Here is a 24684-nt window from a genome sequence, read left to right on the forward strand (position 1 = left end):
TCACCTTTCTATCAGGCTTTATTGTGGCCATATTGGCCAAGATGATCCCTGTGTTAGAATCACAGAATCATAGAATGGTTTGGGTTGGAAGAGAACTTTAAAGGCCATCTAGTCCAACTTCCCTGCAATGAGCGGGGTCATCTTCACCCAGATCAGGTTGCTCAGAGCTCCATCCAACCTGACCTTGAATCTTTCCAGGGATGGGGCATCCACCACCTCTCTGGGCAACCTGTGCCAGTGTTTCACCACCTTCAGCATAAAAAATTTCTTCCTTCTATCTAGCCTGAATCTCCCTTCCTTTAGTTTAAAACCATTACTCCTTGTTCTATTGCTACAGGCGCTAATAAAAAGTCTGTCCCCATCTTTCTTATAAGCCTCCTTTAAGTACTGAAAGGACTCGATAAGGTCTCCCCAGAGCCTTCTTTCTTCCAGGCTGAACAACCCCGACACTCGCAGCCTGTCGTCATAGGAGAGGTGTTCCAGCCCTCTGATAGTTTTTGTGACCTCCTCTGGACCCATTCCAACAGGTCCATGTCTTTCTTAGAAGTGGATGTGAACCCTGCAGGGCTGTTGCTAATCAGGGTCTTATACAGATATTGAGGAGATACTGGCATTTAATGTATAGTTGGGTCAGAAAGAACGTCTTCTACACTAAATCCTTTTTACATGCCATGCCATGCCATGCCATGCCATGCCATGCCATGCCATGCCATGCCATGCCATGCCATGGTGTCTTTGTAAACTTCCATGGTGGTTATGTGAATTTGAGAGCTGCAGTCCCTTTGTGAATGGGGAGGAATCTGTCATGGCAGCTTTTCCAGCATATGATGAAATTAATATTCACAAGATTTCCTTAACAGAATGCACTTCTGATATAGTATGGGATGGCATAGGATATCCTTCTGCCAGTGTATTGTACCTGATTTACCTATTAATCAAAAAAGACCTGAATAATCTTTTCAGGAGTGTAATGTTGTAGAGAAGATTATTCTAATGCAGACTTTGTGTATGCTCTGAAGACTTGGTTGAAGGAAGCAATCAAGACAGCGCTCAAGGCATTTTCCTGAGACGTGCAATTCAGACCCGAGTCCTGAATTTTAATAGTAAAGGAAGTCCCAGCCAGGTAGAAAAGGTATTGTTGAGTCATGTGTGTGCTATTTTAGGAATGAAGCTTTTACGTTGTATGCTAACACTTGGGTTTCATTCCAGCGCTTGTAATCCAGGAACGCCACATATGAAAATCTCTGCTCACATAAAAATAATTCACTGATTTAAGGTGTTTTCTGAAATTTTATTTTTGAAGATGGTAGTGGAAGAAGATGGTGCCTGCTATTCAGTGAGTAGTGAATTCCTCTCAGAACCTATTGAAATACCTATTCCAGTATGAGAGATGAGTTCCTATACATCTTATGGAGTGGTGTGTTTTCAGATGGTGGAATTATGCATGCTTCAGTCAACCTGTGTCTTTGAGTTTTATTTACCTTAACCAGTTAGTTTTATAGTAAAAATTGAGCTAACGGAGGCAGATGATCAGTAGGTGCCTGAACAGATCATACTGCTCTGCTTGCTGTCTTTAGACACGAGCTAATTAATGCCAATGGGAAGTATGGCTGAGCAGCTCTTTGTTTCCTAATGTTCTGCTGTGCCAAAGCAACAGGTCTGTAGCCAGCAGGATCCTGGCTGAAGGCACAGAAAACGGCACCAGAACGAGGATGCGTTCTAGGCAAAGCGATATAAGAACAACCAAAAGAGAAGATTTTGCGTTTTGCTTATTGCTAAGTTTTATTGTCTACAAGTCAAGAGAGAAAATGAAGAATGATCACATTAACAGCAAAGGTATCCCAAGTCCCATACACCAAGAAGAGAATTAACAGCCCCACTAATATCTAATAGCTCTTTGCCTTATACAATGGGTGATATATTCAAGTGCATTGCAGATGTTCAAAAATTAAAGGACAGGAAGAAGATGACAGCTTAAGTTTGAAAACAAGAAGAACATCACTGGGCATTTACTCCATCATCATGTGAACCAGAAGCAAATGAGCAGGTTTTCACCTCCTTGTGCCTGTTCTTATTGTACGCCAGAGATGAGAGCCGGCAGAGCTGCTTTTGCTACCCAGAGTTGGCTCAGCAACCCTTCTTGATTGTGGTGCAGCACTGCTGGATGGGTATGCAATACTTCCTCACGGGAGAGCAACATTGCACGGGGCTGTAACATACCACAACCGGCTTCTTCTTCACGACGTAGGAGCAGCAAGACATACATGCAGAGCAGCAGCAGGGGCAGCAGCCACAGCGGCGGCAGCAGCCACAGCAGCAGCAAGGACGCTGGCCACAGCAGCAGGAGGACTTCTGGCACACCTTGGTACAGCAGACAGACTGCTGGCACGGGTCGCAGCAAGGCTTCTGGCATGGGTCGCAGCAGGACTGCTGGCACGGGTCACAGCAGGGCTTCTGGCATGGGTCGCAGCAGGACTGCTGGCACGGGTCACAGCAGGGCTTCTGGCATGGGTCGCAGCAGGACTGCTGGCACGGGTCACAGCAGGGCTTCTGGCATGGGTCGCAGCAGGACTGCTGGCACGGGTCACAGCAGGGTTTCTGGCATGGGTCGCAGCAGGACTGCTGGCACGGGTCACAGCAGGGCTTCTGGCATGGGTCGCAGCAGGACTGCTGGCATGGGTCACAGCAGGGCTTCTGGCATGGGTCGCAGCAGACGGACTGCTGGCATGGGTCGCAGCAGACGGACTGCTGGCATGGGTCGCAGCAGGGCTTCTGGCATGGGTCACAGCAGACGGACTGCTGGCATGGGTCACAGCAGGGCTTCTGGCATGGGTCACAGCAGACGGACTGCTGGCATGGGTCACAGCAGGGCTTCTGGCATGGGTCACAGCAGATGGACTGCTGGCATGGGTCACAGCAGGGCTTCTGGCATGGGTCACAGCAGACGGACTGCTGGCATGGGTCACAGCAGGGCTTCTGGCATGGGTCACAGCAGGGTTTCTGGCATGGGTCACAGCAGACGGATTGCTGGCATGGGTCACAGCAGGGCTTCTGGCATGGGTCGCAGCAACAGGACTGCTGGCATGGGTCGCAGCAGATGGTCTTCTGGCATGGCTGGCTGCAGCACACTGTCTTGCTCCTTACGACAGAGCAGCATCCGGTAGAGCAACATCTGCTAGAGCACATGTTGTTTGTAGTGTCAAAGCTGGAAGGAGCGAAGACCTGAAATACAGCGTACTTTCAGATACAACCTGTCTCTCCAAGTATATAGATGTGTTTTATTTTGGCATACAAATGCTGCTGTCTAGGCCCATGGGTGATAGCCATATCACACACAGCTTCCTATTTATTTGTCTTGAGTTGCAAAAAAAGATCCTTACAGAAATCAAGCCACCTGTTACTGTCCCAGCAATATTTGTGCATCTTTTGAACTCTCCTGGGAACTGACTTTCCTGTGCTCGTCCATAAAGATCACTCCCTGAATTTCCATCCCAAGAAGCTTATTTTCCACCGTGTTCTCTCTACCGGCTGTCTTTTGCAATAAACAATAGACCAACAGGCTAGGAAAATCTGGATTTCAGAGAGCTGTAGACCATAGAATCATAGAATCATAGAACAGTTTGGGTTGGAAGGGACCTTTAAAGGTCATCTAGTCCAACACTCTACAAAGATCAGATACAAAGGCACATTTCAATTCCTTGCTTGACCAAAACCAAGTGAGAACCATTGCTATCAAGGAACACTGCTAATAGGTAACACTTACCGTGCTAACTGAGCGGTGCAGTTGAGTGAGGAGCAAAGGGACTGGGAGACCTTTTATTTAGCTCGAAATTGTCCTGCCGGAAATGAGGTACCCCACAGCAATTCGTGATTTACGCACTAAGCCTATACTTATTTGTTGAATGTTCCTTCATCTATTTAGTGTTTGCCTCATTGTTTTTGACCAACCCCTCAATTTTGTGTTATTATCAATTTGTTCTGTAAATTTTTTACAATTTTTTAATGTCAAGTTAATTCTTGTGTGATGCTTATGAACTGCTTAAAAGGTATGTTTCTGCTCATTTTACGTATGGTAATGCTGTTACATTGAGATGCTAGGTGGCTTGTTCAGAGCTAGTGAGTGCTCAATTAACATAAAAATCATAACTAAGATTGAGGAGCAGTGGATTCCAGATGCATGCAGAGGCCTTCTGGACGTCAGTCACTCCTTGACGCAATTTTTTTCAAGTAGAATTCCAGCAAGTGTAATTCCATGGCCCCGTCTTTTGTTTTTAAATGCAGAAATGATGAAGCCCAATGTCTTTCTTTGGGGTCTCTGGTCATTCAGAACGGGAAATATGTAACAGAAAGTTCTTAACATCTCAGCCCTTGCTGCTTCATCCCATCCATGCACGGGAAAACACATGCCCTTGGCCTTGCCAATATCAGAAATTTCAGGTGCAAAGGACTGTGGAAATTCATCATGGAAATTTGGAATAGAGTTTGGGACAAATCGGAGTCCGTATTTTTCCAATTCTTTTTTGACATCTTTAAATAAAAGCAAAACACAAAACTTTTCTGGAATTTTTACATCCTGTTTCTGCTTAGCATAACTTGATCTGCGAAATTCCTGTTCCATTCTTTAAAGTTCTAATATGCCCTCAAGTAATGAAAGATCCACCTACGGATGTTATTTTTGGAATAACTCTATGCTCAGTTCTCAGTCACCCATTGGCAGCCATTAGTGCTGATGTTAATGATCATGTTGCAATTATTCATTAAAGATGTTAATATTTATTTTGCATGAAAGCCTGAAGGCCTCACATGATGCCCTGAGCATCTTTGGGATTTCAAATTAAACTACGTCTTTTTAAAAAATTATCTCGCTCTGGTCACAGGGAATTCATGGGACCCGGGACCATGACTGACGTGATTAAATGTTTTGCTTCTGAGATCACCCTGAGGAGGAGGGCTGCTCCTGCTGCTGTGGGGCTGTGCATCTGTGGGAGCAGAGCACCGAAGGACCCTTGGCCACCCTCCCCTACAGCATACGGCTTCACTGGAGATATCCTGATTTCTGCTGAGGTGAAGGAGAAGATTCAGGCTGTTTCTGTTCATACAGAAACACAGTGCAATCCAGATCACACATGCTGATGGCAGGATAGGTCATCGTGAACCTTCAGTTTGACTTCTGGTGACATAAAGCATCCATTTCCACTCAGTTTCTGTTGGGTAGCTACTGTTTTTATAAAAATACTGTTTTCATTTGGCTACATCCTGGCTTTTAGAAAGCTATCTCATCTTGCTTCCAAGAATTCAAAGGACCATGAAGTCACCAGTTCTCCAGGCAAGCTCTTTCCAAGGTCAATGTTCCTCTCCACTAAAACATAGGCTTCATTTCCTATTGAGTTTGGCTTCATGCCAATGACCAGGTTAGACTAGGTCACTGCCACACATTATAATCTAATTAGTGATAGAGATTTACACCAGCTGAGTACCTGCATCCCAGCTAACAATAAAGGAGGCTCGTGGCAATCTGGGAGATGGCCAGGAGGGGATTTCTGAGCCTGCAGGGAAATGGCAGGAGGCTCTGACATTAGAATCATGGGGGATCCTGAGCAGTGAGGTAAAGTAAGAGACGTTGGTCAAAATGAGGCAGTTTTCTGTGTGACTTTGTACGGATCTGGTGCACTGCTTCTTCCAGCATGCCTGAGTCAGAAAAAACACTGCTGCTCTTAGAGCTGGATGTGAACATCAGAGATGTCTAAAGCCCACGTGAGACAGATTCATAGGCAGCTGGGAGACCCATAACCAATTTTACAAGAGGAGTTTTACAAAAGAAAAAATTCAAATTAGATCCAAAAAAAGATCCCAATTAAATTTCACATTGAGTGAATGAACAGGCTCCATAAGATGCCCAGAGTAAAGCCACTCTGTTTATTTGGATTTAAGAATTACGGATGCAGTGAAGCAATCCTCACTACGAAACAGCTAAGGCAAATTCCTCCTCATTAATCCCTAGGGGTTTGCTCATGGTTTATCCTGGTTGTGGAAATCCGCTGTTATGTTGTTTAACACTCACTCAGCAGAGCAGAAATGTTCCTCTAAGCTATCTAGAGTGTTAAGTATAGAGGACGTCTCTTGCCAAATGCCTACAGTCTCTGATTTAAAAAAAAAAAAAAAAAAATTCTAACAAGGTAAAGCATTCATAAAGGCTTTAGTCCTTGGTGTTCCAGGTGTCAAACTTCTCCAGGGCTGACAAAAGCTTAGAACAGAGTAGAAAAGAAACGAAAAGAAAAGAAACGAAAGGAAACAAGCTTTGTTCTTGTTTCCCCGTTATTGCTGCCATTTCTCATCAAGTTCAAGCTTGAGCATAGCAAAGTGTAACCAGTTTTTGCCCAAGTTTCGTGGGACTTGAAAAAGGAAGAGGAAATAAAATGTGTTGTGATTAGTCACAGAATAGAAAGTTGTAGGCCTGGGGCAGCAAGGGAAAGTGAATGTACATCCTTGAAGACAAACCCACTCCTATGGACAGAAAGCCTTACTGACTCAATACCCAACTGCAGAGAGGTGAAGAATGAGTAAGGAAAAGAGTTTTTAATGTAGCTGCCAAGGGTCGCATGAAAATGAGCCATCTCTTAGCAATGGCAACAACTTGAATGTAGGTGAGTAATTAATTGCTCTCTGCATCCCGTTGGCAACTTTTCCTTTTTAGCAGGCTGTTCCTCTGTAATGACAATTTTCTCCGTAACCTGTAAATAACTAATTCCAATTACTTTTGTACCAACTGGTCATTTACTAGGTACTTGCAGTGCCCAGCTCATCTGGCCTATTTCCCATGCCTGCCCTGGGATGGATGAATCACTCTGGGGAAACCTTCTCTCATTTCGCACTGTAGAAATTGTTTAATTGAGGGTGTTCCAAGGCAGGTTCCAAACCCTGCAGGATTTGCTTTCTTTTGTTTCCAAATATAGCAGTGGCTTTTAAAGATCATGCCTGCAGTAAAAACGTGAACATGCAGGCCAGGCCCCCGGCTGTAACTCTGAAACCCCCGCTGCATATGATGAGCTCAGTGCAAATATTTGGTTTCACCAGGAATTAACCCAATGTGTTTCTCCTAGCCCTCTGCATGCGGTGCTCTTGGCATCACTGGTGGGTGCCACAGGCATTTTCCTTGACTTTCATGTTTCCTTGATGTTCTTCCTACCTTAGCTATTTTCACCAGTGATTAAAGCATGGCTCTAAAACCATGAGAAAAAACAGATGCTTCCAGACAAGCAGATATGATGGAGCGGTGACTAAAAACATAGAGAACTGTTAGGTAGGCTTGAAACATAATTTTTATTGTCTTGCTGGAGAATGAAGCAGCAAAGCCAGAAAGAAACTTTTCCCAGCAGACAGTGTGCTTTGCATTGGCAGAAGGAAGATAAACAGCTCAAAGCTTATTAAACCGAGAGACTTCATCCTAATACCGTGCTATCCTCCAACTGTTTTAAAAGTGTTTGCTTGCAGAGAAGTGGCATGGCTGGCAGGTGATGAGCAAGGAGATGAGCTCGAGGCTTTGGTTGAGGAGTGAGCCGGTGGGTCCAGGTGCTGGGACCGGATTCTGCTGCTAGTACTTGGGGCATGGCGGCGGCAGCTTGCAGATGTTCTTGGTGTACTGGGGACAGTAGGGGATCGGGGGGCAGTAGCGCTGCACAGGGGGACAGCAGGGCTGCACGGGTGGGCAGTAGCGCTGCACGGGTGGGCAGTAGCGCTGCACGGGTGGGCACCAGGTCTGCACGGGTGGGCAGCAGGGCGTCACGCAGCTGTACTTCTGCACAGGCTGCCTCTGGATGGTGTAATGGCAGGAGGGTCCCGAGTCATGGCAGGAGGAGCGGGATCCATGGCAGGAGGACTCAGAGTCGTGGCAGGACCCGCGGGATCTATGGCAGGAGGACTCAGAGTCGTGGCAGGACCCGCGAGAGCACATCTTTCTGGAGTATCGGCAAAGCTGTCAGGAGCAAGAGATCAATGTGGTGAGAGGAGCCCCAGATTCACTTCTTATATTCCCTCCCCCCTTTTTTAAAATAATATTTTTCTCGAGGTCCCCAGTGAACTTCTCTCTTTTTGCCTGTCTAATCCAGACTGAATGCACCCTCGGTTCTACCTAATCTGCAGGGCTTGCTCTGGCAATTGCTGTGTGAAGCTAGGTCCCTGCAAGCCAATGCAATGAGCCCCGGGAGCCACTCCCAAACCCCATCTCCCTTCTGAAAGAGCACGGAGCTTGCGCCAGCCGAGGATCCCTTCATGGGCCCTTGCTGGACCTTCCCCAGTGATCCCTGTTCCTCCATCTGCTGCTCACTATGCCTGCCTCAGAGCACCGCAAGGGTGCAAACAGAATCATAGAATCGTTTAGGTTGGAAAAGACCTTTAAGATCATCCAGTCCAACCGTTAACCTACACTACCAAGTCCACACTAAACCAATCAAGGGTAGACCAGACTAAACCATGTCCCCAAGTGCCACCTCTGCCCGTTTTTTGAACACTTCCAGGGATGGTGACTCCACCACCTCTCTGGGCAGCCTGTTCCAATGCTTGACCACCCTTTCTGTAAAGAAACTTTTCCTAATTTCCAACCTAAACCTCCCCTGGCACAGCTTGAGCCCATTTCCTCTCGTCCTATCACTAACTACATGGGAGAAGAGACCAACACCCACCTCACTACAACCTCCTTTCAGGTAGCTGTAGAGAGCGATAAGGTCTCCCCTCAGCTTCCTCTTCTCTAAGCTAAACAATCCCAGTTCCCTCAAAGAAGGCATTTAGCTAAGTCCCAGCTCCCAGGAGGTCCATAAAAACCTCTCGTGGAGGTTTCTTCTCTCTCAGCATGAACAGAAATAGTAAAATTGGTCTTACCCTCTTCAGCTACAGGGAGAAGTGTCTGCAATTGAAGGCAAGCGACTGAGGAGGACTGGGCTGAGCGGTCTTTTATATGGCTCCAAAAGGTTATCTCGGATATGAGACACCTCTTTGCAATGACAATTTAATTATTTCCGCTCTCAATCCCGCAGATGTTTGCGCTGTCCTATTTTTAGCATTTCCTCTTTGACACACTGTATTTTGTTCTGTATGTAATTCTTAATGCATTTCCTATAAGGATTTCGGAAGGCATTTCTTTCCCATTTCCTGGAGACTGACACTAATCCCATAGATGTTAATTAGCTTGCCAATGGGCAACCGGGATTGCATCAGTGACAGAAAGGTCTTTACATCTCAGAAATGCTGACTCCTGGGGTAGGCCTACTGTTCTGTGCAGGTGACAGCTCAGGATTTTAATTTACGTGTTGTTGAATGCCAAGAGGAAATGGGATTACCAGCTGCAACTCATGGGTATGGCACAATGCTGGGAAGTCTGGCATGATCTCTTTGGTTTCCTAACACGGCAAAAAATAAAATATTTCTGATTCTTCACATGTTCCTTGACTTGCCAGATGACTTGGCTGACCTGATCAGATTGTTCCACATGTATCAAAGGTTATATAGTACATAAGATCAGAGAAAAATGTCTGGAGATGAGTTCTGTACAAGGTATGAGTATGTTAAGTGTTCTCATTCCTTGGTTTCTCTTTCCCTTTGCTGATTTCTTATACTTTTTTCACTTGACCTCACCTGCAGAGATGTCTGGAAAGCAAAGAATTCAGAGAAAGCAAGTGTTTGAGCAAATAATGGGTGCTGTCACTAGTGGCAAATGTATGGGCACTAAAGCTGGATTTCATAGAGTCATGGAATCATAGAATCGTTTAGGTTGGAAAAGACCTTTAAGATCATCCAGTCCAACCATTAACCTAATTTATAATCCTGTTTGACTCAGTCTTTGAAGCGTAAGAAAAGGAAGCCTGTAACTCATCAACTTTGGAAATGTTGCCCATTAGAGTAATTTGCTAATGGCTAACGAGAAGCTTTCTGTAAAGTATGGGTGTCCTACAGCTTTTATTCAGGCTAGAGGTGATATAATTGCTTGTGGTGAGTTTTGTGTAGCAAGGGAGGATTGCACGAACTCCTCAGGGGCATTTTGTGACACCTTTGCGGGTCCAAAACCAAGAGAGGCGGCAGCTGCCCAGTCGGCAAAGCCGGTGCTTGTGTGACAGTTCTCCTTTCCTCTGTGCTTTGGCTTGGAGCATCACACCAATGATTCTTTGAAATCTTTCTACCTCCTCAACAGCATTCCAAAACTGGGGTGTCCTAGGTTACACCCACTCAAAAAATGTTTCTGAATCTTTCAAATTCAGATCCTGCTAAGGAAAACATGATCTATAAGGAGTTATCATCCATTGCTTGCAGTTCTTTTTGGGGGAGTATGTAAGGGAAGCCCAATCTACAATGATGAAATGTCATTTGTTAGAGCAATGTGGGTGTTGATACTTGCTCAGTTACATTCAGCAGTGTTTGGTTTACGAGCTCTCATAATAACATATTGTGGTGTTCAGATCTGTGCTGTGCAAGTGCACAAGAGTCTTGCACGAGGTGGACCTTCTCTGGGCTAACCCATTGCTGTGCTTCAAAGTGTATACTAGTGACAAGCAACACTGGAATATGACAAAGAAGTTTGTGATGTCTGTTTTCAGAGGCTCAGAGGTATTAAGATATTGGAAAATATTTATATGCCCAAGTTCTGAAGTTAAGCTTGGAGTAAATTGTTGCGTGTATTGAGTAACAATATCAGCAACTGCAAACTACTTATTCCTCTTTCATTTAACGAGCTATGCTTGTCTCCAAAATAAAAGTTTCCAATCAATTGTCTTCGATCTCATTGTTTTCAAAAGGATGGGACAAAAGTCTCTGTAGACCAGCTCACTGTCTGGTGTAAACAGGGGAAACTTTGTTCTGCTAAGCCCTTTAGGTTCATGTAGATTTTTGGTAATGAGAACTTTTTCCTCTACTGATGTGTCTGTTTTCATCCCAAATGAACATGGGAATTGTTGTTATTGGCCACCAATATTTGAGAATATGAGGAAATTTGACTGAAGAATCCAGAAGAAAAAAAAAAAAACAAACCTCTGAAGGCAAAAGTGAATAAAGAAATTGAAAGACAATGTGGCTCTCATGAATTGTAAGATTTATTGTTTCCCACACCCAGATGAGTCTGAAACAGAAGTGCATGGCATAGAAAGATTCCCAACAGTAATTATGCACTGAATAATTAGAAAGAACATTTCCTGAATAATTAGAAAGAATGACACCTTGAATGATAATTAGGGGAAAATTTCATACAGAGCAGCGGTGAGGCACATGGCAGAGACCCAGGGATTTCAGTAAGGATGAGATGATCCATGGCCACAGCGTCCAAGGGAGGAGCGAGCCGGTGGGTCCAGGTGCCGGGGCCGGATTCTGCTGCTAGTACTTGGGGCATGGCGGTGGCAGCTTGCAGATGTTCTTGGTGTACTGGGGACAGTAGGGGATCGGGGGGCAGTAGCGCTGCACAGGGGGACAGCAGGGCTGCACGGGTGGGCAGTAGCGCTGCACGGGTGGGCAGTAGCGCTGCACGGGTGGGCACCAGGTCTGCACGGGTGGGCAGCAGGGCGTCACGCAGCTGTACTTCTGCACAGGCTGCCTCTGGATGGTGTAATGGCAGGAGAGTCCTGAGTCGTGGCAGGACCCGCGGGATCCATGGCAGGAGGACTCAGAGTCATGGCAGGTCCTGCGAGAGCACATCTTTCTGGAGTATCGGCAAAGCTGTAGGGAAGACAGAGAGACCATTAAGCTGGCATGGCTCCCCCACTGTAACCTTCTGCATTTTTCTTCTCTTTTTTTCTGTAGTGGTCTGGGGAATTTTGTTTTCCTCTGTTTTGTCATATATGGGATATCTTGACCCTGAAAGTGACGCTGCCTTGTCTTTTGGGGGATACCCTATGATGGTCCAGCTCTGATGGGAATTCCCTACCAAGATGCTACTGTTGGCTTTTTAAGGTAAAATTTACTTCTAAAACTGCACTGACTTGTCTGAGATCTCTCTCCCTCCATCACCAGCTAGTTTAGGAATTAATTCCTTGCTTGGTCCCAAAAACTCTGTGTCTTTGGAGATCTGGTCCTTCAATTATTCCTATTTCTCTGTCATCCCATCTGCTGTGAGCAAACCACAAGCATCCTTTGCGTAGCTTACATGTTCAGGCATCTATTCACCAAAAATAAGAAATTTCTAAGACAAAGGCAAGGTCTAAAAGCAGAACTAGTCAGCTAGAATTCCTATGTGAGCTCAAGCTGCTCCATAGTAGATAAATCAATATAATCCAACTTACCCTTTGTTGGAGCGAGCAAGAGGTAGAGCACCGAGGGCTGATGCTGAATGAAGGAGGAACAGGGGATGGTGAACTTTTATATCTTCCAGAGGGTTGTCTGAGAAATTATGCATCTCTTGGCAGTGCTGCAATTAAGTAGTCACGTTCATATTTATCTTCTGTGTCTAGTTTATAGCATTTCCGATTTGACATAGTCAGGAAAAACAATTATGACTTTTTCCTTAACAGGTTAATAGGCAATGAATTTCCCAATCTGCTTTATAAGGGAATTTTGAAGGCAGTTGCATGTTTACATACTAAAAATGAACCTAACCCTAGAGTTATTAAGTGATTTGTTGTTGGGCAACCAGTATTGCATCAACATACAATTCAAAAGTGTTGACTCCTACCCTGCATGCTGCCCCTTGGTCTGCATGGCAGACTCACATTTTGATTGATATGTTTTTTCGTGACACAAGGGTCTGTCATTAACAGTCACAAATCACATGGACTCTACTTAGAGGGAAGTCCTGTTGACTAGCTCAAATGCACCTAAATCCTCAACACCGGAGATGACGCTAGGAGGATGTCCCCAATTCCAATTTTTTTCATTCCATTTGTGAGTCCACCAGCCACTAGCTGTTTTTCCCTTGCACCATGATATTATCCTGCTTACATTCATTCTAGAGGAAGGGGATTTCAAATCCTAAGCAGGAAGGATTTGTGCTGCATAGCTATCACCTACTGGCATCCTGTTTTCAGATTCCAAATTGCTTCGGGCTCTCATCTTACTTAAGCAGTTTTGTAATTTTTACTCATTGCAGTGTTTCACTATTTACTACCAAGTTTCTCTCACAGTGGCCTGACACTTTACTATAGGACAATAAAATGGGTAATTGTTCCTTTTCTGTGACTTTTATCCAAGCGGGTGCTGCGGGAACTCCTTGGGAGCATCCCATGGATCTGTCCTGACGCAGCTAGAACAAGGGGGTCCTAAAAGTTGTACACCAAGTACAGAAGGGAGCATCTATCCCTACTGAGATAGTCTTCATACCTTTCAAGGTTTATTTTCATGTCAAATTTTGGGAAAAAGAATTTGCTACTCTGACAACAGTTTTGGAAGGTGTTATTTCATGCTGAATTTGAAAATACATCCCAGGAAAGCATGGTTTCATGTTTTGGTTGGGGTTCTTTTTATTTATTTTTCAAGGCAATGATTCAGCAAGAAAAAAGTTTTTTAAAAAGTCTTTTAGAGCTAGCCCTTGTTTAGGAAAATCTTACCTCCAGTCTTCTGAAAAGCGCTGAGAGTTATAAAAAATAAAAAAATGGTTAATTTAGGTTGATAAAGTGTTATTTCTGGGGAAGGCCCTTGTGTCAATTCTCTGTCATGCAGGGCGCTTTCATCTCACCCTTTTCTAGACACTCAAAGTTAATAATTTAAGCTAAAGCTAGTTGTCAATCTCTTTGTGAAACCGATGCGGAGAAACAGGCGCTGGCGGAAGGAAGCGAGCAATCCTGTTCTAGAATAGATGTCTCAGCTAGATGGGCTGGTGACTGGGGAGATAAGGATAGTCTTAGGTTGTAAAAACTAGAAAGAGATTTAGCATTTATTTTTAAGCGTGTGCAATTTTCATTGAAAACAGTAATTTGAAGTTCAGTCAAAGGAGGAGGATTAGAGAAGACCTCTAGGCACCTATTTGCATTTATTAGACACCTCAAAATGTTTGTAATTCTGAGTCAGAGTGACAAATGAAGAACAAGGTGCTGCTGAAGTAGGGAACTGAGAAAGACAGTCCTAGGCTAAATAGGGTACAGATGAACTCCCTGTATGCTGTCCGTAATTCCATTCATCTGCCACAGAAATGCATCTGGAATGACTGGCTTTCATTCATTTTGAAACTTTAGGATGTGGGCATTTTGTGATGTTTGAGAAGAATGAGAAGTGGTGACCAGGAAGTCAGAGGTAAAGACAATTCTCAAGTAAAGAGGTCAAAGAGTAAACAAAACATAAACTTTTTCTATTTTTGGGAATGAAATTTTATTGTCTCCTCTGCATGTTTTGGAGGTTCACACATCATGTGTAAGCCACTGTCAGCAGGAATCATTCACAATCTTTTGGAAAAGAACATAAGCTGGGTCTTGCATGCTAAATAAATTAAAACAGAACTGATTTATATTTTGAAGAAAATTCTAATCACAGATGAGGCATTTGAGGATTCACGCAAACCAAAAATGGGGAAAGAGAACCAGTGATTCAAGCTTTAGGCATCGAGAGCATCCAAGGGAGGAGTGAGCCGGTGGGTCCAGGTGCCGGGGCCGGATTCTGCTGCTAGTACTTGGGGCATGGTGGCGGCAGCTTGCAGATGTTCTTGGTGTACTGGGGACAGTAGGGGATCGGGGGGCAGTAGCGCTGCACGGGGGGACAGCAGGGCTGCACGGGTGGGCAGTAGCGCTGCACGGGTGGGCAGCAGGGCGTCACACAGCTGTACTTCTGCACAGGCTGCCTCTGGATGGTGTAATGGCAGGAGGGTCCCGAGTCATGGCAGGAGGAGCGGGATCCATGGCAGGAGGACTCATAGCTGTGGCAGGACCCACGGGAGCACATCTTTCCGGAGTATCGGCAAAGCTGTAGGGAAGAGAGAAACAGTCATGCTGGCATGGCAGCCCTAATGTACGTGAGCATACCTGCATTCTCTAATTTGCTTGGAATTCCCCATTTTCTTCCTGATTTCTAGTTCTACAGGGATAAGAAGGTGATTTCAATGCTGATTAGGTATTGGGAAATTATATCCCCCACTGAAAACATGACTTTTTATGGATGCAATTTGCTTTTCAGAGAAAAATTACTCAAAAGATCCATTGCCCATATACAGCCCCAGACTCCCCAGTGCTTTCTACTTGAAAACTTCGAAGCCTCTTTCCCATAAAGTCTTCAGACTGTCTTCTCTCTGTATTTTCCAGTCTTTCTGTTGTTTTGGTTTGGCTTGAACAGCTACCTGCCTGCTAAGCCTATATCCCACTTGTCATTTGCATTAATAAAACAGCTCTTGTGTGTAACAAGAACTTGGTCTCTGGCATGACCAAGGTCCAGAGGTGAGGAGTGAGTATCATACTCCAACTCTACCAGATCTTGTATGAAAGAAGCTGGCTTCATACAGAAACTCAAGAGAAATAGAAAAATTGGACTTACCCCTTCAGCAACAGGAATGAAGGTGTATAAGAGCAGAGAAGCGAATGAAGGAAACTGGGATGAGAGACCTTTTATACTCTTCCAAAGGGTTATCTGGGACATGAGACATCTCTTGGCAACTGTAACCTAATTACATATCCCAGCCCATTTCTATCCGCTGTATTCAGCTTCCGACATTTTCCCTTTGATGCACTGTACTTTTAGCATTGTAATTGTCCCATAGGTTATTAATAGCACTCTAATTCCTTCACCTCCCTATGAAAGAGATTGGAAGGTATTTCACGCAAAGTGACGGCAATACCGAAGAAACTAATGGATCTGGTCACGGACAAGAAGTATCAAGCGGAAGAGATGTTTGTAATTCAGAAATACCAATTCCTCAAGCTGTGCCGGGATGTCACATGGACAAAGAGCTAAATGTGATCACACCTCCACGTGAAAGAAAAATGATTACTAATGTTAAGTCATGTGGATTATGTTTAGGGAAGGAATACTCGAGCTGAATTGCCCAGTGGTACTGGATATTTTAATGAAACATTCGGCATTAGCCCAAAGATGTCCTTCATTGATAATTTCAACCTGTCTGCATGGTGTGTCCTATCAAGGGTTTCTTTTATTCTTGCTATAGATGCTGGTTTAGTTTAATTCTGCAATACGGTGTTTATGGCAGTGATATCAAATCCTGGAGCAGAATGGTTTGAGGTGAACCCACCAGCCTAAGTCCTGCTCACACTCCCAGAGGTGTGGTTATTTTCTATTTTCCTCTGTGCTTCTTTAATGTACTTCCAATTTTTTCCCCAACATTTTAAATAAAGCCTGTCTTTAGTTTACTTTCTGGAAATTTTTAGCAGTTGAGGTTGTGAGAAGGTGGGCCATGTGTCTACCTTCAGAGTAAGGTTTAAGATCTTTAATTTCACAACACTGTTGAAGATGATAGTTGGACTATTAGCTGGGACAGAGTGCTAGTATTGCTGTCCTGCTTTCAGTACTCAGCCATGGCATCTCTTCAGCTCTTATGGAAACACGCATTAGACAGGGCTGTAGCACAAGAAAAAAAATAAACAAAACAGCGTAATGTGGTAGAGGTAGATGTTTCCGAGCCTGGATTTCCCTGTGAATCATGGATGAACTTCAGTCTTCCTTTCCGTGTCTACATACAGGTCATGCCCATCTAACCCAGCAATTACATTTTCTTGTCCCATAAAAGGCAAGACTGTGTCAACACCGGGATGGCATTGTGGATTAGACATCAGGCACAATTGATTTTGGGTGATGCTCTACTGACTCATGGGGATCCCTCAAACAGGTCCATTCACATCTGTGCTTCAGTAGCACAATGTACAGAATGAACCTATAAATACTTTGCTGCAAAGTTTTATTTAGGCTGTGGTTAGGCAGCACCTTTAGAAATCTTTGATCGTGTATGGGAGTAAATCTGCTGTCATATAAAAGAGAAAAGGTGGTAAAAATAAAAAAAGTACGTCAGATGTACATGTCGGGAACCAAGGGCAGCAACAAAACCGGCTCCATTCTCCAGGGGTGCCTTGCTGCTGAAGCCTCCAGCTCCATAAAGTTCCCCTGTTTCAGGCCATTCCCTTCAGTTTGACTTTGCTATTCCTAGCGCTCCCCTGTTGTTGTCTAAGGTATGTGATTTGACTGATGATCTGGAATGTTTATGGAAACTTATTTGTAGACTGTAGCTCTGTGTTTACCCACTTGACTTGGCTCTGCCTAAAACCAAACTGCTTGTTTACTGTAAATAGCACAAGAGAGAGATACTTTCTATTGAATATTTCTTGTATTTCATGGATAAATGATATCTGATTATTGAAAATAACAGTAAAAATTAGGTTTTTGGAATAAATATCTCACTTGCAGGAAAAGTATTACAGTATCTAGTATGTCATCCAGGAATCTTATAGACAACGATAAAGCAGGTGGGGAAAAAAAGCCAAATTTGCTGTAGGTAAGTCCTCTAGTTCTGGTTGGCCCTGCTTATCTTGAAGTGCAGTAGGTAAGAAAATTGTGTAAAAAGATACTGTCTTGCTTCCATCACCGAGCTACCTTTCCTTTAGGTGTACTCCACTGCCCAAAATGGCACACTCTTCTGTGAGGGAATCCTTCTTCAGCTTGAACTCAACCTGGTATGACCTGGCAGGCTCCTGGTTGGACACCCGGGGCACACCCCTCCTCTACACCTACAGCCCTGGCTGTGCTTATGGCAGACTTGTGCCGGGGTGGCTGTGACTATCGGCACTGCAGCTACTGCCGCTCAGTCTGCTCTGAGGCGGCACCGTGCCAGGAGAGCAGGTCTTCTCCCTGTGCCAGGGAGCTGGTGAGCAGCTACGAGGCGTGTGGGGCATGCCATAGCTACGGGGTGTGCTCAGAGGGGTGTTATGGGAGGTGCTACAATTAATGGGAGACCAGGTTGTGTGGGACCCTCACCCTGGTGTGGTCCAGGACTCTCACGTTGCAGCATCACTGTATGCAACTACAAAGGCAGAGCCAGAAGCGCTGTGTAGGAGCCCAACACTCGCCTAGTGCTGAGAAACATGCTCTGCATGCAGGGCTCCCTTGCCTCTCGCTTTTCTAATGTTTGCCTTGGATTTACCATGTTTTTTGTGGTCTGTTTCTCGCCCACTCTTCTCCTGCTGACTTGATGGAGACACTGTCCAGAAAATGTCCTCAGCACAGGTATCATTGCTGCTGTGGCCTTCGTGGCAGGGGGAAGGTGGGGACAATTTCCTGCTGAATTTATGCAATCCACTTTCCTGCTTCACTTCCCAGACGTGTGTGCTGAGATAACGAAACTCCAGCTCAGGAGAGATTTGCTGTCTCTATTCCTCAGGCTCTTCCTAAGTCTCTCCTTAAACGAATGACACAGCCTGCAGCGCTTCAGCTTAGCTGAGAGTGAGAGCGTAGGTGAAAACTTGGACTGCTTAGAAAGAATTAAGATAGGAGATTTTATCTCCCCTTCCCCCAAACGCTTTCAGTCAGACTCAAACCCAGCCTGAAGCCTCCAGTCTGGCTTGGTTTCATCCTCCTGTTTGGCACAGGATGGGTTTGACACTGGCAGAGCGGTACCTGGGTGTCTGGGGGGACAGGGACCATCGGTGGCACCACGCAACGCCTTTGTGTGCAGTCAGAGCTGCACGTCTCTGACCCTGACATTCATTCCTTGCACCTGCAATCATATACCTTGCATATGGGAATGATGCGCCTCATTATTTTAATTAACAGTAATAATAAAACAAGTGCTAATAATGAGTTTCTTGTTCCTTTCAAAGATTCAGTGCAAACCCTTTGCTAATTAAATATCTAGCGCATTACACACAATAGAGCTCTCATCCCACAGAGGCACAAATTCCTGCCGCAATCTGCCTCCAAGCTGGAGGACACCAGAGGAGAACCTGGGGCTGAATCTAGTGCAAAGGGAAATACAGCTGCTGATTTTTATGGCCAGCTCTCCATTTGGTATTCCTTTTCTCTGCATCTACAAGGGAAGCTCAGAACTTTTGTGGTTTCTGCTGAGAAAAATTAGCTTAAACCTTGGTAGGAACTGGGAACATTTTTTTCTTTTGCAATCTTTCTCTTGTTTTCCAGACATGTGTGGTGTTTACAGGACTACTGTTCACAGTGGGAGTCAATGCTACAGTGTATGGCCTGACTTAAACCCAGTTTTATTTTGCATCAGCCAGTATTTCATCTAGGCATTATGGACTCTTGCTGGTATTTTCAAAGAAGGTAGAGTTACCGTGCACAAAATATCTATCTAACCCCATATTCACTATTTAGAACAGGTCGGAAAGAAGATTAAGTACAGCATAGTCCTTCCTCTCCTTATACCCTCTTGTTTATGGTGATCAGTGATTTTCAGACTTCCTAGATGGAGTCTGCTTTTGTGCTCCCCAGCCATGCACGTATTACAAAGCTGAAGCTTCGCTTTTAACAACTTCAGAATGTGCCTGGGGGTCTGAAGCTCAGGGCCAGTTGTCACAGAGCCAAGGGCTGGGATTAACAAGAGATGCTGATCTGCACCTTAAACCCCTGACAGCTTTTCCAAACTCAGCATCTGGATTTTATCTGGCAGATGCACAAGCTGTGGGGATTGGAGAGCTGAGCTTTGACACATCTCTGCCATTGAAGTGCAATGGGAAGGGGGGGAAGCTGTGAAAAGCAGCTCGCGTTAATAAAGATGAGCTTGGGAATGATGCTAAAGATAAGGAGGAGGATAACGGTGAAAAACACTAGGACACCAGCATGTTTTGTGAGCTTTAGGTTTTAATATCACAGCTTTGCTACCGCAGACAGGAGCAGGAAATTAATTGATTCAAATTCTTGCACGCGTGAGGGCAAATCACATTTCTGCCATGCTAATGCCACTTTGCGTTATCAGGAGCGGGGAGAGGTAATACGTGCTGGAGGGAAGGGGCAGGACCTGCCTAAGCTCAGGGCTGCATCTTGCGGAGGAGAGGGGAGAGGCGCAGCCCCGCGGTGTGCGCTGACCATCGGCTCGTCCTGGCCCCTTCACTTCTGCTGCTGCGGGGGCCACTGCACCGGCTGCTTGATCTGCTGCTGCTGGCACGGAACAGGGGCCACCGGCACCTGCCCGGGGCACTGGGGAGGGAGGACCACCACCGGCGTCACGTCCTGCACTTCGTGGCAGATGACCTCCTCGGAGCTGTGGCAGGACCTCTCGCTGTCATGGCAGGAGGAGCCTCCGCTGTGGCAGGAGGAGCTCTCAGAGCTGTGGCAGCCTCTGTCTCCACGGGAGCACATTTTCAGTTGATGCAGCGAACCCTAGGAAGGAGAGGCCCTTGTCGTTAGATGCATGAAGGGCAGCATGCTTTCCCTGCTCTGCTTTGGGTTCAGATTTCCTCGATGTGTTTATGAGCCTGCCCGGGCTCGGCAGGATTTGCCTGTCTGCCTGTCCCATTTCCCCAGCCTGGGGCTTCATTCCCGCCGTGCCGGATCAGCCCGCACCATCTGAATGCCCTCGTGAGCCCACCCGGCAGCCCTGATCTACATTTCTGCTGGGCTCCATGAGCCGTTTCCCTGCTCTCCCTTGCTGCATCCCATGAGCACTCGTGCAAGACACCCTGGGATTATCTCAGGGCTGTGTAACAGAGGAGCAGTTGCGCTGTGGGCTGCTGGTTGATGCTGCACCGGCAAAAGGCACCTTGGCAAGGGTGTGGAAAACTTGCAGCCTAGAGGGGCCCTGGCACAGCCGGTAAATTTACAGCCAGGACTAGTGGTATTAGAGCCTCGGCAAGATGCACTTTCAAAGCCAGGTACTCAAAATGAAGAGACTCCTGTGCATTCCTCCTCCTTGTGTCCTCTGCTCCCTCCATGCCCTGCGGGCCCGTGGCTGGCCAGCGCCTAATTTCCTGAGGCATGGGGAAAATCTTGTGTGCACATCTAGACCCCCTTCTGAGATCTCAAGGAGGCAGAAGGCATCCAGGATGCGGCCAGCTGAGCTGAAGGCTGTTCATGCTACTCCTTCCTCTCATGGTTTAAATCTGCCTTCTCAGTTCTTTCCTAAATTTCTTCAAGGACAGCTTAATACTTTCACCTCCTGAAGATTTACATTTTCCAAAGGATCTTGGTAAAGGAGTCAGGCTCATAAGTGCAATTAAAATTCCTAGCTTAAACCCAAGGTTTCTTGTGAAAGATCAGCCTGTTGTCTCCCATTCATTCCCAAATCCTATTCTTTAATTTTCTATTTCCAATTTGTCCTTTGGAAACTAGGAATCCTGAGCACTGAAGTAATCCCAATACACCTACATGTGATAAGAACAATAAATTTTGCTTCTTAGCATAGGCAGTCTTGAGACCAGTTTTGATAGCACAAAATTACCCCAGCCACTGAGGCAAGAATTTAGCTCTCAATAATCCCAGCACCTGCAGACAGACCCACCTCTGTAAGAATATAGCTCAGCTCAGTTCAGCAAATTTTCATAGGAATGAAATATTAGCAGTGTAGTAGCAACTTACCTTGGCTCTGAAGGCTCTGAAGAAGGAGCGGAGATGAGTGAATGAGCTGGTCTCCCATCCGAGAACTTTTATATGGTTCCTAACTCTCTTCCTGAAAATGCAATAAACCCCTGGGGGGAAATGACCAATGTATTTACAAAACAGCCACACCTCTAATTATCCACCACCTTCAAAAGCTTATTCAACCCGGTTTCTTTGATTGACTTGTCATACAGTAGATTGTCTTCCTTGTGTTACACAGCTTTAATTGCCACCCAGCCCCACGCAGGTTGTAATGCACGAAGAGTGAAAACCGTGTGGGTGGCTTGACTGTCTCACCGTCATGCCAGGATGAGTTCTATATTGCAAAATAGATGGCAAAGGTAGTGCTTTTTTGGATTTCTATCCTCCTGAAACCTCTTGCCCAAAGTCTGGCAGGGAGGAAAGGTCACGATGCCCCGTCACCTCTAACTGCTCTTGGCAGGACCGGGGTCTTGTGCAGTGGACAAGAGCCACCACTTTCAGGTCAGCACCAGAAAAAATGGCAAGTTTTTAGAAAGTCCTCGTCACATATCCTCTGAAAGCATCCTTAAAGTTGTCTTTGTTCTGTAAGACATCTGCAGGTGCCAGAAGCTCAGCAGCTGAGGGTCCCCTCTTGATCTCCTCTCTCTGACTGTGTCATTTCCCAGGGCAATAAAACCAGGATAATGAAGCCTGTGGCCACTGTGGCAGGCTCCAAGAGCTATGACTGGAAAGTGACCTGTCAAAGCCAGGTAGCGGTACAGGCCACTTTCGGAAGTCTTGGCTGACACCTGCGAATACCCCAAAAATGTAGTGCAGTTTCTCTACCTGTGTCCATCCACTTCACATCTGATTTTATAGCCATTTCACTGATATTGACATAGTTACCACTAATTTTCATTGCTGACATTTTTCCTGGCCAATACCGAAAAGCCCTGAAGAGAATTGCTCTTTTAAAATTTCTGTTTTTCTAATATTTTAATTTTTATTTATTTGCCTGCCTCTGAAGCAGCCGTTGTCCATGATGGGAAACGTGCGCCTACAGAAACTGCTTGGGCAAACCTTGCATTCATGAGTAAGCAGTGAGTAAAGTGCTAGCTCAGAGACCATGTACCCAAGCTCATCACGCATCTCCAGCTCACCCAGCTCTTCCCTGGAGCGGGATGGGTGCAGTCTGGGTGCAAAGCAGCGGACTGCTGCAAGCCTGAGGTGCTCTCCTGGCCCTGGTGCAATCAGCTGTGCAACCGTGGCTTTGCAACAGCCCGTTTCCCCTTTTCCCTCCCATTAGCAGCTTGACCATGCAATTTCAGCAGGGCTCACTCTGTGTTTTTGCTCATTTTGCATCTTAACTCCCTCTGCAAACATGGGAGTCACAAGGTTTTGTTGGGCAGAGATCGACTGAACATCTGAAGCAGAGGGGTGGCTCCCATGTGCTATCTCTAAAACAATTTCTTTAGTTTCTATCCAGAGGCGCCAGTTATTGACTTTCATCAAGAAGCCAGATTTGTGTTTACCATTCAGCCTGCCTGTTTACAAACAGCCAAAGCAGAGGGGCCGCAGTTTTTGCAAGCACCAACACGCTCATGGATGAGATTGCTGCATTATCACAGTTGTCAGCCATGAAGGATGACTCTTTCCTCCCCTGTTGCACAATGAAATCTGCATGTGCAAGTGTGCATGTATGTGCCCGTGTGTAAAATCCAGCCTCCACCTGCTCCCAGCTTCACGCTGGAGGTGAGCTGCAGCCGCTCCAGTGTGCAGAGAAAGGCAGTGGGATGCAGCCCCGGCTCCTCCTGTTCAAGCTCTGGATGCAAGAGCATCCTCCTTCTCCCCGGGGTCTATTATACTATTATATCATCTAGCTCGGTTAACATCTAAGCTTGTGGAGTGCTTTTTGATACAAGCTTCAAAGAACCAGCCAGGTGGGACAGCGAATGAGAAATGTACTTTTAAAGTGTTTTCTATTTTCTTTTTTCTGTGGGGAGACTGAAATTTTGGGATGGTTTTTGGTCAGTTAGTTGAATAGGCAAGAAGTTTTTGAATAGTCCAGACTAATTGGTTTTCTGGAAGTCTCTTGGAATTTGTTTAGGCTTTCCGAGTTCTTTTGCTACCTTTGATGCTATCAGATGAAGTAGGGAAAATAACAGAAATCAATAATGAAGTGGTAGATTTTAGAAATATAAGTAGATGCAAATAAATGATAACACTGTCTAACTTCAGAATGGAATTTAATATGGCTGGTGACAAAACCTTATGTAATGTTCCCTGCACCACAGCCTTACAACATTTTACAGTGTGAAAGATACCCATTGTGGCATCAAACATGGGGCTAGAGCTCAGCCGATTTTGTTTTTTGTAAGCTGTGGTGTTTTACAAACATCAGGGCAAAGTTTTCTGGATATTTATTGAGCTGAAAGGGTCAAAATCCCCACAAGTGGATGGAAGTAGTAATGGTAAAAAATATTTTGCAGTGTAATTTTATGCTCTTTTGTCTCCAAAAAAGGAGATCTGGGCACAGATCCATGGGTGGTTTTTTCCTTCATTATGAATATTTGGAGGAATCAAAACCTCCCAGAGAACAGTCCCAAAACACTAAATATTGGGCAAATACCACGTAACAACTGGCACGGGATGTTCGAGCCTCCCCCGCGTTGTCCCATCAGCACAGCACAGAGGAACCATCTTCCCCCCATGCCTAATTTAGGGCCTGATCCTATCAAAAAATGTCATGAAGCAGGTTACTGCAAAGAAGCAAACGAGCTTGTTTGAGTTGCCTCATGCCACTGGTGCAAGCATAAGGTTTACGTGCTCCGGCTTACAACATCACCTGCAATCTCTGGGACAGGAGCCTGGCGTGTAATTGTTTCCACATAAACAGCCTTGCACTCCCAAGGTCATGCTGTAAATAATAATCAGTCGGAAATCACCTGGGAGTTTTTGCATATCTCCTTAACGTAGCTCGCAGAGTCTGGCCCGCGTACCCATGCAGAAGGTCTTGGCAGGGCACAGCATTTCCATTTGATGGAAACAGCATGGGGGAAGGTCTGACTTCAGCAAGAGCAAAATTAAGAACCTTCTCTTGCTGTTGAAAATGTTGTAGTTTAATTCTATTAAGATAAATACCACATTTGATTATGGTTGTAAAGTATGTATCAAAAATGTTGGAAGATAAATCTTGTGTTGTGAAGTAGACTCCTTGAGTATCTGTATTTTGAGTGAAGGAGCCAGAAATTAAGTAAATCATTCAGATACTGTAATTTCCCACAG

At 45.3% G+C, this 24684-nt stretch overlaps 1 protein-coding gene across 1 annotated transcript; it reads right to left on the reverse strand.

Moving 5' to 3' along the window:
* Positions 1–2127: 2127 nt before the first annotated feature.
* LOC142595734 (uncharacterized) lies at positions 2128–3841 on the reverse strand. Its single transcript, XM_075724561.1, has 2 exons — positions 3758–3841; positions 2128–3222 (listed from the first exon to the last, which is right to left on the reverse strand). Exon 2 carries the CDS (start codon positions 3184–3186, stop codon positions 2128–2130), a length of 1059 nt encoding a protein of 352 aa, XP_075580676.1. The 5' UTR covers positions 3187–3222; positions 3758–3841.
* Positions 3842–24684: the final 20843 nt, after the last annotated feature.

This window comes from Pelecanus crispus, chromosome 22 (genome assembly GCF_030463565.1).
Source record: "Pelecanus crispus isolate bPelCri1 chromosome 22, bPelCri1.pri, whole genome shotgun sequence".
NCBI lineage: Eukaryota > Metazoa > Chordata > Aves > Pelecaniformes > Pelecanidae > Pelecanus > Pelecanus crispus.

Excerpts from the sequence above, each read along its gene's own strand:
- LOC142595734 (XM_075724561.1), bottom strand. The coding sequence starts at position 3,186 with ATGTGCTCTAGCAGATGTTGCTCTACCGGATGCTGCTCTGTCGTAAGG.